Source organism: Colias eurytheme, chromosome 8 (assembly GCF_061535395.1).
Source record: "Colias eurytheme isolate Ceu_HAF_F1 chromosome 8, ilColEury1 Martin Lab GWU primary, whole genome shotgun sequence".
NCBI classification, from domain to species: Eukaryota; Metazoa; Arthropoda; class Insecta; order Lepidoptera; family Pieridae; genus Colias; species Colias eurytheme.
The window spans coordinates 11,135,202-11,152,082 of NC_142987.1; the positions used below are offsets into that span (position 1 = coordinate 11,135,202).

The 16,881-nt window shown below is 33.0% G+C and overlaps 2 protein-coding genes across 2 annotated transcripts in view; one reads left to right on the forward strand and one right to left on the reverse strand.

The window, feature by feature from the left end:
• tty (tweety) overlaps positions 1-9,476 on the reverse strand; it is an 86,186-nt gene extending 76,710 nt beyond the window's left edge. The window contains exon 1 of the mRNA XM_090104956.1: positions 9,184-9,476. The gene's annotated coding sequence lies outside the window, so the exon portion shown is untranslated. The remainder of the gene's footprint in view (positions 1-9,183) is intronic.
• Positions 9,477-9,989: 513 nt separating this feature from the next.
• Nubp2 (NUBP iron-sulfur cluster assembly factor 2) lies at positions 9,990-15,703 on the forward strand. Its single transcript, XM_090104354.1, has 4 exons — positions 9,990-10,183; positions 12,437-12,707; positions 13,615-13,786; positions 14,667-15,703. Exons 1-4 carry the CDS (start codon positions 10,073-10,075, stop codon positions 14,899-14,901), a joined length of 789 nt encoding a protein of 262 aa, XP_089960480.1. The 5' UTR covers positions 9,990-10,072; the 3' UTR covers positions 14,902-15,703.
• Positions 15,704-16,881: the final 1,178 nt, after the last annotated feature.

Sequence of the window (16,881 nt, forward strand, 5' to 3'; positions counted from 1 at the left end):
CGACTAAAACCCCACTGTGTCCCGTCGAGCTTTAATGACGGGGCCGCGGGTATAGATTGGAATTATTCGTGTGTGAGGCGGCCCTAACAAGTAACTACCAATAACCACGTGTCGACGTATTTGGTGCTATCACGCGGAAGCGACGTTGCACCCAGCGTCCGGTCGGATTATTGTCTATGATTTCGTTGTGCTTCCCGTGCGTTTATGGCGCGCAAAGTGACAGATGTAATGGCGGCCGGAATAAATATGGCCGGTAATTTTAGACAGCGGACATCTTGATTGTCTTGTTGCTAACAGAGTATTAAATTAAAATTTGAGTTCGTTTAAAATGTTATTTACGAACCCGTTAACTATCGACTGCAAAACAATATATTATTAGTTGATATGGAAGAAAATGTCAGGACGTATTCGTAAGTACTTATATTTAAATACTACACTACCTACACATCCATAATATACTGAACGAAATTAACTAGTTAGTATTAGCAAGGTAATACTTTTCAAACAAGTACAAACACACACAACGCTCGAGATTAAAAAGGAAATTTTCATGAAACTATTAGCCAGCACGCTGAAGTTGCCAATAGTCACATTCACATAGGTATAACTAAACAAACGAACAAACAATACTTTGTACACACTATCACATGGAACGGGACGCATTCCGCCCACATCGCCGATAAGAGATAACAAATGCAAGTGCATTATGCACTTTGTATTGCAACTATAGAATCACGCGTTTATTGTGTTACTTTGTAAAAGACATTAAAAAAAATCATAAAATATTCAGACCAATTAATCAATTATTATCATCAAAGACCGATCGACTATATTCACTTATAATGGTTAGGGAGCCAGGTGCAAATTTGGTTAACTATTTCCTCTCAAGAGATAATTCGTCAGACGCATGAGAGTATAGTATTATAAAGCCTCGTGAACATCAGCTGGCGCTCGGTTGGGGGGGTGAGCGGTTGTAGCCTCCCACGCACATAGGAAAAAAAATACATTCATTCATTCATTTCCTCTCAGCTAAAAATTTGTCAAATTGTAGCTAACCCAATATCTCAACGAAAAAAAATAGTCAGCTGGTTACAACATGGTGTATTATACGTCAGCTGGTGTCTCGAACATGAAAGTTAAATTTAAAGAAAAATTTATTTTCCGTTATTTCCTCTCAAACAAAAATTTACCTGATGATAGCTTATATGTAACTGTGGATAAATATATATGTCAGCTGGCTGTATCTTGGTGGAAAAACCGTCAGCTGATACGGGAGGCTACAACCGCTCTTCCCCCCAACCGAGCTCCAGCTGACGTTCACGAGGCTTCATAATACTATACTTTGATGCATTTTACTAATTACCGCTTGAGAGGAACTTGGTCATAAAATCTGCTGCTGGCTCCCGGACCATAATACCACAAGAGCTTCAAAATTATCGGGTATTTTCCGATAGGTTCGTTGCAAACAAATGAAGGAGTCAAGTTTTTAGTCAAGGTTAAAAAATCACGAGCGCGAAGCGCGAGTGATTTTTCCTGAAAAACTTGACGACTTTATTTGTTTGCAGGGAACCTTGAGGGAAATGCCAGATAATTTTTTTTGTTTTGAAGCTCGTGTGGTATTCGGGAGATTATTTTTCCGTCCCAAATGTCGGCCAATAATTTCACAGTTGAATTGAACCTGTCAGTTTGACGTCAACGACCAGAGAAAATTTTCAAAAAATTATCAGTATAAAACCATGTAGGTTGTACCACGTGACGTCGAATGGTGCAATTCTATTGGTCGATATTTGGGTCGGAAAAATAATCTTTAATAATATTTCAATTATAATATAAATTTTCAAAAATAAAGCCTCCTGTCTGTTTCCCTCTCGCGGCTGTGGTCGCGGTCGGTTCCGAAAATCTCTAAAATAGCTGAATATGCATTTTCATCCGGGTTTCGACAATGCAAATGCGTCTAAATTTCCACAGAAAAAGGGCTTGTGAGCATAATTTGCTAAAGTGTGTTTTAGTACTTGATAAATTTCAATATTTGTTACGTCTAGAAACTAAACCTAAACAATGAAGCAAATTTTGTGCCACTAATAATATTGCTCTGTTAATTATTAACAGCCAATTAAAAGATAAATATCCTATACACGTTAATTAAAATAGTTTAGTTGTTAACCAACATAAAGTTTGTTCTTTCATCGCGGTAATCTACCAAACTATTAACCTAATTTTTATATTCTAATCAATTCTTGACATTGTTAAATGTTATTTTATTATAAAATCTCTATATATATATATATAGTGGTGGTCATATAATTAAGAACGATCTGAAGTACTAGAAATTTTTATTTATAAATAATGTCATACACAGAGATGTTCACCTTCTGAGAAGCAACTAGTTATGTCATAAAATAGCCACATTAATAGAGCAACCAAGTTTAATAATAAATAATAAAATCGCCAACAATATTTTTTGAAAAATAATTTATTTAACCAAAGCAACACATTCAAATAATAGTGAAGCTGGACAAATAATTAAGAACGATTAATTTATCTGCTCGGGAATTGTTTTGTATGACACTTTCATTTAAAAAAATTACAATAATACGTTGCGAGAAAAATTTGTAGAGCAAGTTAATACATTTTTAACTAAAATAAATATTTAATAGCATGTCTACGGCTTTTAATTACTGCTTTACACCGGCGAGGCATTGACTCTATTAATTTTTGACATTTTGCTAGAGAAATAGAATTTCATTCTTCTAAGAAAACGTCGTACAGCTCCCTTAAATTTCGACACTGTGTATTTGAAACCTTTTTCTTAACTTCGAACCACAGATTCTCTATTGGGTTTAGGTCAGGGCTGTTAGCTGGCCAGTCCAAAACAGAAACTGACTGCGCTGTTAGAAATTCCTTTACAGTGTGTGCAGTGTGCTTTGGATCATTGTCATGCTGGAATGTCCAAATAACCGGTAGAACTTCTTCAGCATAAGGTAACATTGTTTCTTCCAGTATATTTTTGTATTGGAATTGATTCATGTTACCTTCTATTAACTTTACAGGTCCAACACCATGTCCAGAAAAGCACCCCCAAATTTTCACATTTCCACCACCGTGCCTGTCGAATTCTGTATTCGGAGGACGTAAAACATATCGTTTTCCATCGGAAAATACTCTGTTTATTTTCGTTTAGTCAGAGAAAAGTACATTTTTCCACTGTCGCACAGTCCAGTTTTCATATTTTCTTGCAAATCTAAGCCGGGATTGTCTGTGGCAAAGTTTCAACATGGGTACTTTTCTTGCTATCCGACCGTGCAATTTTTCTTCTACCAAACGTCTTCGAATAGTGCGTGCTGAGATTGCTGAAGGGTTATTTTCGCCGAAATATTCTTTTCTCAGCCCATTAGACCCTTTAAAAGGATTTTGTTTCACCATAAGGGCGATGTTTCGGTCATCTTGAGGAGTTGTTTTTTTCTGTCTTGGCATACGTGGGACATCCGAAGTTGTTTGATACGTATCAAAATGCCTTAAGGTGTGTAAAACCATAGTTTGAACATTGCAGATGCACTTTTTATAAGACCAATTCTTCCCGCGAAGTTTCATTATAACTTTCCTAGTAGATTTATCACAACTTTTATTTATTTCCATTTTTTTTATGAGAAGTAATCACTTTTAATCTTTTGCAACACTTAATGGCGCCAAAATTATACAAACAACCACAACACACAACACACAACAAATCGAGTCCAGTGTTCTCTATTGAAATTTGAATAATAGTATAAACTATTTAGCGTTCTTAATTACGTGACCAGCTAGTAAATAGGAATACTATGTTTAGAAGTAGTGTAAAAAGTTTGTCTATTAATTTTTAGGCTAATCACGTGTATTAATGAATACAGTGATTTGTTGGAAAAGTATTTCTATATCGAGAAAAATAAAAATAATTACATGAAATTAGTTATGCATCTTGGTCTGAAAAAATCTTCCCTTTGTATCAGCGTTCTTAATTATATGACCACCACTGTATATATATATATATATGTATAACAATGAATACATATTTTCCTTGGTCACAGCATCACGCGTGAATAGCTCGACCGATTTCGATAATTAATTTTTTATCATATTCCTTGAAATACGAGGATGGTTCTTATGGAGAGAAAACGTAAACATGTACCACGGGAAAAGCCGGGGCTGACCGCTAGTAAATAATAAATTGTATAATAGCAGGTGAATCCGCATACTACTGCTAGTTATAAAAAAATGGACATTAAATTTTATTCAAGTGCCACTTATCATCAATTAAAATTGTGCAATTGCAAATGTCGCTACATTATACAACTAGTTAAGGCGTATAACTTCGTCTCTCCAGTAAAACAAAAAACTATTAATTTCATAGATAAGGTCAGACCAGCGCATTCACATAATAGTTAATTCAAGGTGTAACCTACTTTAGGTAATGTTAAATTATTTTTTATGCCAATTGCTATTTATCACATTCTGGTATAAAAATAAAAATTCAATTTCTTGAAATCAATTTACTTTCAAACGATAATTAATTAATAATGTTTCATAAAAAATAACATAAATGTATTTGGTACAGTTATTCAGCTCGATCGGCTCCAATAGATCGGCAGTTAGTTGAATCATTCAAAAATAATAAATTCAATTCTACAGTATTATTTTATCCATAACAATTTTGTAATAAATAAAGGCAATCTTTGATTCACTTTCCTATTGGAATTTGATTTGAAGCAAACCCACAAAACATAAATAAGTATAAGTTATACATTTTGTAAATTGTTCTATCTTACTACATTCTCATTGCAAACGACGAATGAGTGTACTTTGGAACCCTATCAGCACTTGAATCTGAGCTTTTATACCAGACAAAAAAATTCCACACTTTTCAGAGAAAAAGCTAGACCGCCTGATAAGTTAAAATGAAATAACTTGACTTTCCAATATCCAAAAAACATTATTACAAACCAGGGACTTTCCCCCTCAAGTCTGTCTTGTTCGCTTGGCAATCTCGCGAAGCTTTGTAGTGACAAATCAGTCATAATCGCGAGGGGCTTTGATTGGATTCCATTCGATATAAACACCAGAATTGAGCCGAAGTAATTCCGATGAGATCTTACGTAAACGCAATCCAATGATTTCGATTTGTATTACGTCACTAACCTGTATATAGGAAATACGATACGTAACGGGAACGAAATTCGTTGAATTTTTTTCCAAGATTGGACTATTTTAATCCGTACAGTATCGAGCATAAACCACGTTAGGAAAATATGTATCATATTTGTCTAATATTTTTTTTCATTTTAGATAATAAACAATTGTGTATGGCTTAATGAAGTTACCTACAAATTACAATGTAACGCTATAAATTCTGTGCATACAGCTACATTATATCTTCTATAAAAAAATAAACTGAAACGCATTTTGCACTGCTTCTGGACTTGGATATTAAAGATTCCAGTAATCAGTCAAATCAGTAAATTCTTAAGTTTAGGATAATATAACGTTCTCATAGTCATAAAATTGGGGAAAACGAACTGTCCTGGTACTGGATGTAAAGGTATACCTAAAATAATGTACATATTTCTAAAAGCCGCAAAGCTACACAAAATAGGCTGCCAAATTGTTTCCAGTATTTTCCAGAATGGGTCAAGAGTTGTTAAGACGCGGTGCAAATTGCAAGCACCATTAGGCCGCTGCTGGGCGGGGGCTATAACTGCATTGGGGCAAGGGGTGCATTACGAGAGTTACTTTATATTACGTCGGGGACTGTGGTATATTTATCCCTGTGCAATTTTACTAGCCATATTTTCTTTTTGTGCAATACTTCTAGCAATTTCCATTTCACGGGGTGTAGCTTGCTTCGCTTCCTCTATAAGTCTATCAATTGGATTAAAAGCAAATGATAATACTGTAGTATTTTCAGAGATTAACACATTTAGGTGACGAGGAAACAAATTGCCTAATACGGTATAAATAATAGGTGTCATAGAATCCAGATTACAATTTCTCATTAAGAATGTAATGTATGAAATGATTATCGAATTTTTTATTTTTATACATATACAATATTGTAAATTCATGAGTAAAACCAGCTAAAACATAACCTTATACTTAATATAGAAATTATTATCCTTATCGACTTGTTGAACATTGAATTTTACACAGGTTATAAAAACTAGACAATTAGGTACTTTTTTAATTAAAATTTTAATGTAACATGGGGCGTTGATAATGAGAAAAACTATAATTATTCTTAATTGCTCTTTTGGGGAAGTTTTGACGGGGGAGCGATAGAAATATTAGGGGTTACAGCAAATAGGGACGCGGACGCAGAGAATCCCCTTAAATACCAATAGTGGACAGAAAAATATAGCGTGAAAAATTATTTGTACAAATTGAACGAATCACCTTCACGATTTCAGTATTAAATAGGTATTTCTATGATCTGATCAGAAAATTAATCGAATTATAACTAATTTAGTTTTTGAATTATTATCGAAATATATATCCTACTAGTGGTCCGCCCCGGCTTCGCTCGTGGTACTTACATATTTCGCAATAAAAGATAGCCTATGTCCTGTCTCGGGTATCAAAATATCTCCATACCAAATTTCATGCAAATTGGTTCAGTAGTTTAGGCGTGATTGAGTAACAGACAGACAGACAGAGTTACTTTCGCATTTATAATATTAGTATGGATTATAGAAATACCTACTAACTTTTTGAATGGGATTTTTTCGATTAATACGATAAGGAGAGCAACCGTTTAATTGCCTTTATCATTTTAACTTCCAAGTACATCAAAGCTCCGTGATAATTCAAACCACAGAAGCGCAATAAATAAACTACAAATATAATTAATAGTAATGACATTCGAATTGACCGCGTGTTCAACAGCTGGACGCATCCAATAATAGGTATACCACCGCCGTGATTTATGCCTCTTGGGAACGGGATTCGATTTCTAATGTAAGCTTGTATGATTAGTTCGTTTGAAAAAAAAATTTTTACGAAAAACATTTTTGATGAAAAAATTTGATTACTTTTTTAAATTCCAATTTTTATACCTTTCTGTTGACGATATCCTATGATAAGTTAGAATACTTACTTGAAATTAAAACATTAAATATTTAATTCACATAAACGCACATAAAAAAGATATTAAATAAGTAATTAATTAAACATTTTTCAGCAAAAAATGACCCACTTTTATTGCATACAGTAATTAAAATGTATTGATACCTATACTATTAGACACATTCACAAGATTAGTTAAATATCTTAAACTAGCTTTCCGCCCGCGGCTTCGCCCGATTTGTTTAAAATCTAGTAAGTAAATTATATGTACTAAAACCTTCCTCTTGAATCACTCTATCTATGAAAGAAAACCGCATCATAATCCTTTGCGTAGTTTTAAAGATTTAAGCATACAAAGGGACACAGGGACAGAGAGAGAGACTTTGTTTTATACTATGTAGTGAAGTCATAATCTATAGACATCCTTAACATATATTGTGTGTAGGATGTTTACTTACCAAAAACAGCCGTATTAACATAGTTATGCTAAAAATATTTTAACCAACTAATAAAAATTTGAAATGGCTCTAAATCACAAAAATGTCTCTATCAAGGAAATCAATACACCAATACAATGAACAATTAACTTTTAAATTTGAATTGACGACGCGGTTGGCGCAGTGGTAAAGTAACTGCCTACTGAGCCGACGGTCCCGGGTTCGATCCCCGGTCAGGGCAAATATTTGTGTGATGAACTCAATTATTTGTTCTTGGGTCTGGGTGTTTTTATCTATATATGTATTTATTAAATATTATATTTATCGTCGCCTAGTACCCACAACACAAGCCTTAATTGAGCTTACTGTGGGACTAGGTCGATTTGTGTAATAATGTCCTATAATATTTATTTATTTATTATTTATTTAAATTTATTTTTCATACATTAAAAAATAAATAGATCTATACGCACCCCACATGCAGTAACATGACTAAGCCTCTATAAATAATGTAACCCCCATGCTGATACCATCTCATTTACATTTAGAGTAAAACACTATTTTAATATTATGAACTACTTGCAACATAATGACTCTTATTTTTAAATAATAATATTTTAATAGGTAATATGAAAAATCTTTTTTTTTTTTTGTGACCTAGCCGATGGTCATTAATTTCATTAATTTAAATAATACTATAATTACTTATAGTATTACTACCTACATGTTTAAACTATCCTATCTCTCAAGTTGGATCAAACTGCACATGGTGTGTGAATTTTATTGCAATCGGTTAAGTGGTTTAGGAGTCCATTGAGGACAAATATTGTGACACGAGATTTATATATGTTACATAAAGATTTGCATTTTATTGAATTATAATCAAATTGTTTTTCTGTATGTACCTATCTTATTTTGGAAGGTCAAGTATGAACTTGAACTCATCTTGATAAAAATATAATCATATTATTTAGAAGATTAAACTGCACCAGAAAATGCATGCTTTTTATGTTATTAATTTAGTAAAATGTAGGTACTTACAATAGTAGTTTTTAATGAGAACTTAAACACTAAAATCTTATCTACATTTAATCATTCTTATAAATTGATTGTTTACTCATATTTATCAATACATAGATTATATTATTATTGTTTTATCTACACTAGAAGAAGCATCATTATGTTTGTACAAAAACTACATACCTACATTATTCTGTTACGTAGGTTTAACGTAAATCATATACATATGTATTATTAAATCTTATTTTTATTTTATTAAATTTTCTTTTTATACTGAAACCAAATACAGTGAATGTTTCAAAAAAAATTATTCGAAATAAGCAGGACCGTTCCATTTTTAAATCGAAAATATCGTCGTTTCCAATTATTTCGGATCATTTTATTTCAACGTAATTTTGTTTAAAATTAACCTATTCAAATTAGGAATGAGAGAATAAAGGCTGTTATTGATTCCGTGTGCTTTCTAATTCACAATTGCCTAATCCCATTTAATATACATTCGTCTTGCGAGGGGTGGGCCGAGCGAGTCGGCAACACGCCCGCATGGTAGAATCATTGATATTTTAAATAAACACATAAGCTTTACTAACTCGTATTATGACATAAATCCACAATTAAATAAAAAAAGAATTACCTCGAGAGACTTCTCTAGTTATATTACACAAAATCTCGAAGAGGACGAAATCTTGCACAACCACTCAAGATTTACGCAAATAAATACACCAACACACGCAAATCACTATTTTTAAATGAAATAATAACAAATGAACAGTATCACAAACTTTTTATGTCACAAAACGTCCTATAATCCTTTATAAAATGCAGAAAAAATAGCATCTCTATACAACGGAACCGGCACACAAAATACAACCACAACTCAAGAAATCTATAGAAAACTGAAAAAATAACAAGACGGCGCCACTCACGCTGAGCTCTAGTGTCTTGTATTTAGCGCAAGCGCTGTCATATTTTCCTATACGAATGTTATTTATATAAATTAGCAATTAATTAAGTTAAATTTTAATTAAATTGAATATAAATTTAACTTCTCAATATTTTTTTTATTTCGTCCTTAACATAATACAGAATTTAAATAAATTAAAACCTTTACGGTGACTTAATATTTATTAATGTTAGCAACATTTGGTTAGGTATTTAAATTAAGAATGTCAATGTCAGTCCAAAGTTTGCCAGTTTTTAATGTTTACCCACTTTCGGTAACATACATTACTATAATAATTTCAATAACAAAATAAACTATAAATTACTTTCTTTAAAAATCAGATCCTCCTCTGAAAATTAAACACAAATTTACTTACAATTTAAACTTTCCAATATTCGAATTTTAATTCGAATTTTTAATTTTATTTACATCTTTTAACTAAAAAAATACTTGGCTAATTTTAAAACCGTATATGGTAACCCTCATCGTAACTTTTAAAAGTAGAATACAAATTTGTCATTTGTTTTTTGTTTCTGACTTGATAAATTTGATTTTAAACTATAATAATTAGTATAATAAAATGTTGGAACAAGTGAAGCAAGTAATTTTAGTGTTATCGGGCAAAGGTGGTGTCGGTAAATCTACAGTTAGCACACAATTGGCTCTAACACTTAAAGAAAAGGGATTTAAGGTTAGTAAATTCTTATCTAATTTGATTTTAAAGTATATCTCGCTACTACGCTTGTACTTACGATTGAAAATAATATATGGTATTTTGTACCACAAGTCTAAACTAGTATTAGGAAACAGGAAACGTTTTATTTTTTTTTTGTAATTGTTAACACAAACTTTACTGTTCCGATTTTAAAAATTCTTTCACCAGCAGATAGCTACATTTTTGTCGAGTCATATACACTTAGTCTGGACAGCCACGACGAGCGGCTAGTTATTTATTTTAGGGCCGATTTTTCAATGCTTGGATAAAACTTATCCGTCCAATAAAGTATCACGATAATATTAAAATGTCACGACTCACGTAAACTGTCAAATACAGGCAATTAGAATACGTTTTTAAAATGGTAGTATTATACATACAGTGGTGGTCACATAATTAAAGACACTAAGAGCATTTTATACTACCCCAGACACATCTCTCAACATTTTTTTTCACACTACCATTGGAACTTGTTAAATAATTTTAAAATATTCAGGTATGTGTTGTCTAATGCTAAACTAAATTTTATCTACAGAACTTGTCGGTTTGTTAGATTTTAATCGGTTCATCGTTACTACTAGCAGTTTTAACCTATCAAAGGTCTGGCCATATAATTAAAGACATTAGACTCGCTTATGGGAAACATAAAAAAATATTATTTTAATGAGATTATTTTTCCAACACAAAATGCCTGACTTATTTACAAAACATTTTTACATTTTTCAATATTTGGTTGCATGTCCTTTGGCAGTAATGACGGTTTACATCTCTTGGGCATTGAAGCAACTAATTTTGTACAAGTTGCATCACTAATTTGGTTCCATTCTTCGAAAATGCTTTGCAAAGTTAGTCGACGTTTGATGACCGCTTTGCCGCGACTTCTTTCTTTCTTGATTCCATAAGTTTTCGATCGGATTTAAACCCGGGCTGCAGGGGGGCCAATCCAAAACAGTTACAGATTGGTTCCTTAACAAGCACTTCACTACTTTTGCTGTGAGCTTAGGATCATTATCGTGTTGAAAAGTCCAAACAAAAGGTAAATTTTCCTCCGCATAGTGCAGCATGGATTGCTCTAAAATATACTTGTACTGGAATTTATCCATGTTGCCTTCTCTATTTTTGACAGGTCCAACACCAAGTTCAGAAAAACAGCGCCATACATTGATATTTCCACCCCCATGTATGACTACCTACTTATTAGTTTATCTTGGATCCATTTCCTTATTGAGATGTTTTCTGACAGAATTAATCATATTAATCTTAGTTTCATGCAAAAACAGCACATGTTTCCATTCTCGTTCAGTCCAGTGTTCGTATTTTGTAGCAAAGTCAAATCTTGCCTTCACATTTTGTTTTTTCAAAAGTGGTACTTTCCGAGATAATCTTCAGTGCAAGTTTTCCTCACACAGTCTCTGTCTAATTGTCCTTGCAGACACCCCCTTCAAGCCTGCTGCACCATACAACTCTGAACTGTATCAGTTTCGACCCTTTAACGGGATCTTTTTTAGCCAACAACACCATTTTTTAATCTTTCGGCCAAGTAGTTTCACTTGGTTTTGATTTTCTGAGTACGTTTTCGGTCGTGTGGAACATGTTAAATATGTTTTATAGCATTCATAACAATATCCTAGGAACATTTTAATTATCATGGAAGTTAAAAATAATATTTCTCGTGGACGAGTCGCAACTCTTGATTTTAACCATAATAATCGATATTAAAACAATTAAACATATGAATTTTAATTTTAAAAGTTAAAAATACTCAAAAATATTATGGAGTGTCAACGATTTATGAAATTACGCGGCAAAACGAAGAAAAGCACAATGCTGTTTCTTTTTATTTATAAAAAATTACAACTCATTTCTTGTTGTCTTTAATTAAGTGGCCAGCTACACGTACGTAAACAAAGTTTGTGTTACATTCCCACAGAGAGCAAGTGTCGAAACTAACAAGGAATATAACTATTTTTTGTCCCTCATTTTAAAGAACATATTGTCTTGTATGGTTTAATAAAAATAATACTAGATCAAATACCTTTTTCAGATAATTGAACTTCCTAATGGAAATCTTTTACGGTCAATTCGGGGGTGTCTTTAATTATGTGACCACCACTGTAATTCGACGAATAAGTTTTAACCAAGGATTGAAAAATCAGCCCATATAGTATATAGTAATAAATACATATTTCTCTTAAATAAACACTATTCATTTTGAAGTCTACATTCCAGGTTGGTCTCCTAGACATAGACTTGTGTGGTCCCAGTATTCCCTATATCTTAAATTTGGAAGACCATAACATCCACCAGGGTCCTGAAGGCTGGATCCCAGTATACTTGGACAAGGAACAGAGGCTTGGTGTCATGTCGATTGGGTTTCTATTGAACTCAAGGAATGATGCTGTAGTGTGGAGAGGACCGAAGAAGACGTCTATGATTAAACAGTTTCTAGAAGATGTTTGTTGGCAAGAACTGGACTTTCTTGTTATTGATACTCCACCAGGTAAAGTTCTGAATTTTTTATTTATAGCTACATGAATTGATATTTTTGGTTTTATGGCATTCAAATCTTCTTATATATAAAAATGAATCGCAAAATGTGTTGGTAAGCGCATAACTCGAGAACGGCTGAACCGATTTCGATAATTCTTTTTTTATTATATTCCTTGAAGTACGAGGATGGTTTTTACGTAGAGAAAACGTAAATATGTACCACGGGCGAAGCCGGGGCGGACCGCTAGTGCTTTATAAATATACTTTACGCGTTGGTCAGGCCGCCCCAGATTGGCGTGAAAGGATGCGGGTTCAAGTTCCGCCTTGTGATCGAATTTTTTTTATTCTTTTTAAATAGCATGTTATGGTGTTCATGAAAAAGTACTGAGGAGGTCATTTGCACAGGCACAACGGAATGTGGAAGCTTCTTGTGGAACTTTCCTGAGTTTTAAGTTTTCGTTATTATAGTTTTTGATTATTGTTAATCTAGAACTTCGGCCTGCATTGTGAAGACATAGCTGTTATAAGTTGATTTTGAAATTAAATGTAGATTAATACATGTAACAATTTTAAATTTTAATATAGTGCCATCCTTGTGCCATAAATCTGTATTTATAAAGATAAAATAAAACTGAATTTTGATGTGCAAGAAAGACAAACACATATTTCCCACTAGCTGTGCTCTGCGGTTTCACCCGCGTGGCTCCGCTTCTGATGGTCTTAGCATGATCATATAGCCTATAGCCTTTCTTGATAAATGGGCTATCCAACACCGAAATAATTTTTCAAATCGGACCAGTAGTTCTTGAGATACGCGCATTCAAACAAACAAACAAACTCTTCAGCTTGATAATATTTAGTATAGATTTAAAATACTCGGTTAAGGACATAAACATAACATAAAACATATTAATCAGGTACATCAGACGAGCACATCACAGTAATGGAGAACCTTCGTCAAGTGCAGCACAGTTCCGCTATCCTGGTGACCACACCACAGGAAGTAGCCATCGAGGATGTGAGGAAGGAAATCACCTTCTGTAGGAAAACTGGCATACCAATTATGGGTATTATTGAGAATATGAGCGGGTAAGTGTTAAATTAAAATTATTATCACTACATAGTATAAAACAAAGTCGCTTTTTCGTCCCTATATCCCTATGTATGCTTAAATCTTTAAACTACGCAACGGATTTTGATGCGGTTTTTTTAATAGATAGTGTTTCAAGAGAGAGGTTTTTGTATATATGTAATTTATTTTTTATTAGACACAGCGGGCGAAGCCGCGGGCGGAAAGCTAGTTTAAAAAAAAATATAAGCTATCATAATACATGGGTACAATTATGTAATGCCAACTAATGGGCTCTTAGTTAGTACTTTAGGTAGAAAATTTTACTGTTCAAATAAAATAATCACTTGTTTCTAAAAGGGTAGAAATCTGCTTTTCAAGCATTTCCAAAAATTCGCTTATGGGAGTTGGGAAACGAACCCACTAAAAACTATTAAAATTATATGTTGTACTTTTACTGTATCAATCATTAATGTATGTGCAATGTATACATCTATTATAAAGCTGAAGAGTATGTTTGTTTATTTTAACGCCCTAAATGGGCTATCTAACACCGAACGAATTATTCAAATCGGACCAGTTGCAGTAGTTCCTCCGATTAGCGCGTTCAAACAAAACTCTTCAGCTTTAATCCTTATAATATACTAGCGGTCAGCCCCGACTTCGCCCGTACATAGAAGGATAGAAGGTAGCCTATGTTCTTTCTCAGGGTCTAAAGATTAGCTGTGCCAAATTTCATCAAAATCGATCCAGTAGTTTATGCGTGAAAACCATACATACATACAAACCTTTCCTCTTTATAATATTAGTATAGAAGTATAGAAGTACAGATTGCACGAAAACTTAATTTGCATAAATTATAAATATACTAATTTATTAATTTCATGAAATTCTTTCCAGCTACGAATGTCCCACATGCAGTCACTGCACAAACATTTTCTCTAGCGGCGGGGGACAATCCCTAGCCGAGTTAGCAAAGATTCCCTTCTTGGGGACATTACCCATTGACCCTCGAGTGGGGCAACTCGCGGGGAAGGGTTTGGCCGCAGTTACAGAATTACCTGAATCCACTACTAGTAAAGTTTTTAGTACTTTGGTGGATCAATTGGGTGGTTTGATGCGAAATGGCGCGTGATTTTTCGTTGTATAAGTTTAAGTTAAGGGTAATATGTAATACTTAGTCTGTAGTAAACATCAACAAAGTCTAGGGCAAGAAGCTTATATCTAATACACTGGAGATTTCAGTATGAACATTAACTTGTAACAAGAAAATATGACCTTGAATGACGCCTGTATGTTTTTTTATCCCTTTCACACCTACTTGGCAAGTTAGCAAGTTAGGTGTGAAAGTGATAAAAAAACATACAGGCGTCATTAAAGGTCATATTTTCTTGTTACAAGTTAATGTTCATACTGAAATCTCCAGTGTATTAGATATAAGCTTCTTGGTCTAGGGATATATTGTATTTTCAAATATCTAAAAATCTATGAAGAACTAGCAAACCGGGCGAACTCCGTTTCGCCACCAGAGACACCTTTTCTTTGCTATAAACCTCACGGAGCCCGAGACCTTTCCAACGAATGCAAAACCGTGGGAATCGGTTCGTGCGTTCTGGAGTTATAGCGTCAGGAAGGAATATCCGACTTATTTTTATATAGTAGATAATGTTAATGGAATAATTATTATATAATTAAAATACAAGATATCCATAGACTTTTTTGATGTGTGTCTGTTAATAAAATTGTAAAAACAATAAAAATAATGGCTATAAAGATGTTCTTATTGACTTAAGTAAAATATTATATGTACATATGTATAGTAATTTGGTTGCTTCTCATTTTAAACGATTTGTTTTAAGTACAATACATGCAATTCCTATTATAATCTTGTCTTTATTTTATGTGAACCAAGTTATGTGTATTATATTGTTATCTTAAAAAAATACTAGTTCATCCAATCCTGATTTGATTTTTTGTATTATATGATATACAATTTAATTTAAAATTTAAACCAAAGAGATAAAAAAAAATTGCAAATTGTCATTCCTGCATGTAAAATATTCTCTATAACTTGAGGCAATTTAAACTATGAATAATTTCAAATATTCAAGCACAAGTACTTCTTTCAATTTAATTACTTATATTGTAATATTTAAATATCTATTGAATGCAATCTTGCTCAATATCCAATCATGTGAAGATTACATTATTTTATAACTAGATTTCCGCCCGCGGCTTCGCCCGCGTTTGCAAAGGAAAACCCGCATAGTTCCCGTTCCCGTGGGATTTCCGGGATAAAAACTATCCTATGTGTTAATCCAAGTTACCCTCTATATGTGTGCTAAATTTCATTATAATCGGTTCAGTAGTTTTTACGTGAAAGAGTAACAAACATCCATACATCCATACATCCTTACAAACTTTCGCCTTTATAATATACTAGATTTCCGCCCGCGGCTTCGCCCGCGTTTTCAAAGGAAAACCCGCATAGTTCCCGTACCCGTGGGATTTCCGGGATAAAACCTATCCTATGTGTAAATCCAAGTTACCCTCTATATGTGTGCTAAATTTCATTGTAATCGGTTCAGTAGTTTTTACGTGAAAGAGTAACAAACATCCATACATCCATACATCCAAACAAACTTTCGCCTTTATAATAGTATTAAGAAAGATTAAGATTTAAATGATTATTGACTGTTTAGAACATCCTATTTTTATATAAAAAATTCAATTTTAATATTATGTACTATCTATGGCATTATTATAACAATTACTATCGCTTATTAAAAGGTTCAATATGTTCGCGAAGTGTATAAAAAATTCATTTAAATTAACACCTTATATCATGTCAGTAATAAACAAAGTCAATTGTATCGCTAATTTGAAAACTCTGCCTTATTGTTGCGTAGGCACAGTTTTACTTTGGACAATAATTTTGCGTGATTGCGAGTCTTGTTGCTGTATCATGATTCATGTGTATACGAGATAGCGTTTTGAATATTGTATAAAACTAATTTATTACTTCAGTCTTATGTTCCAAGGAAATGACAAAATGTAATGTATACCATCTATCATCATTCCAAATTGTTAATATTGTGAAATAAAACATGTTTTA

Excerpts from the sequence above, each read along its gene's own strand:
- Nubp2 (XM_090104354.1), top strand. The coding sequence starts at position 10,073 with ATGTTGGAACAAGTGAAGCAAGTAATTTTAGTGTTATCGGGCAAAGGT. Across the intron at positions 12,708-13,614 it reads TGTTATTGATACTCCACCAG|GTACATCAGACGAGCACATC; the intron begins GTAAAGTTCTGA and ends CATATTAATCAG. Across the intron at positions 13,787-14,666 it reads ATTATTGAGAATATGAGCGG|CTACGAATGTCCCACATGCA; the intron begins GTAAGTGTTAAA and ends AATTCTTTCCAG.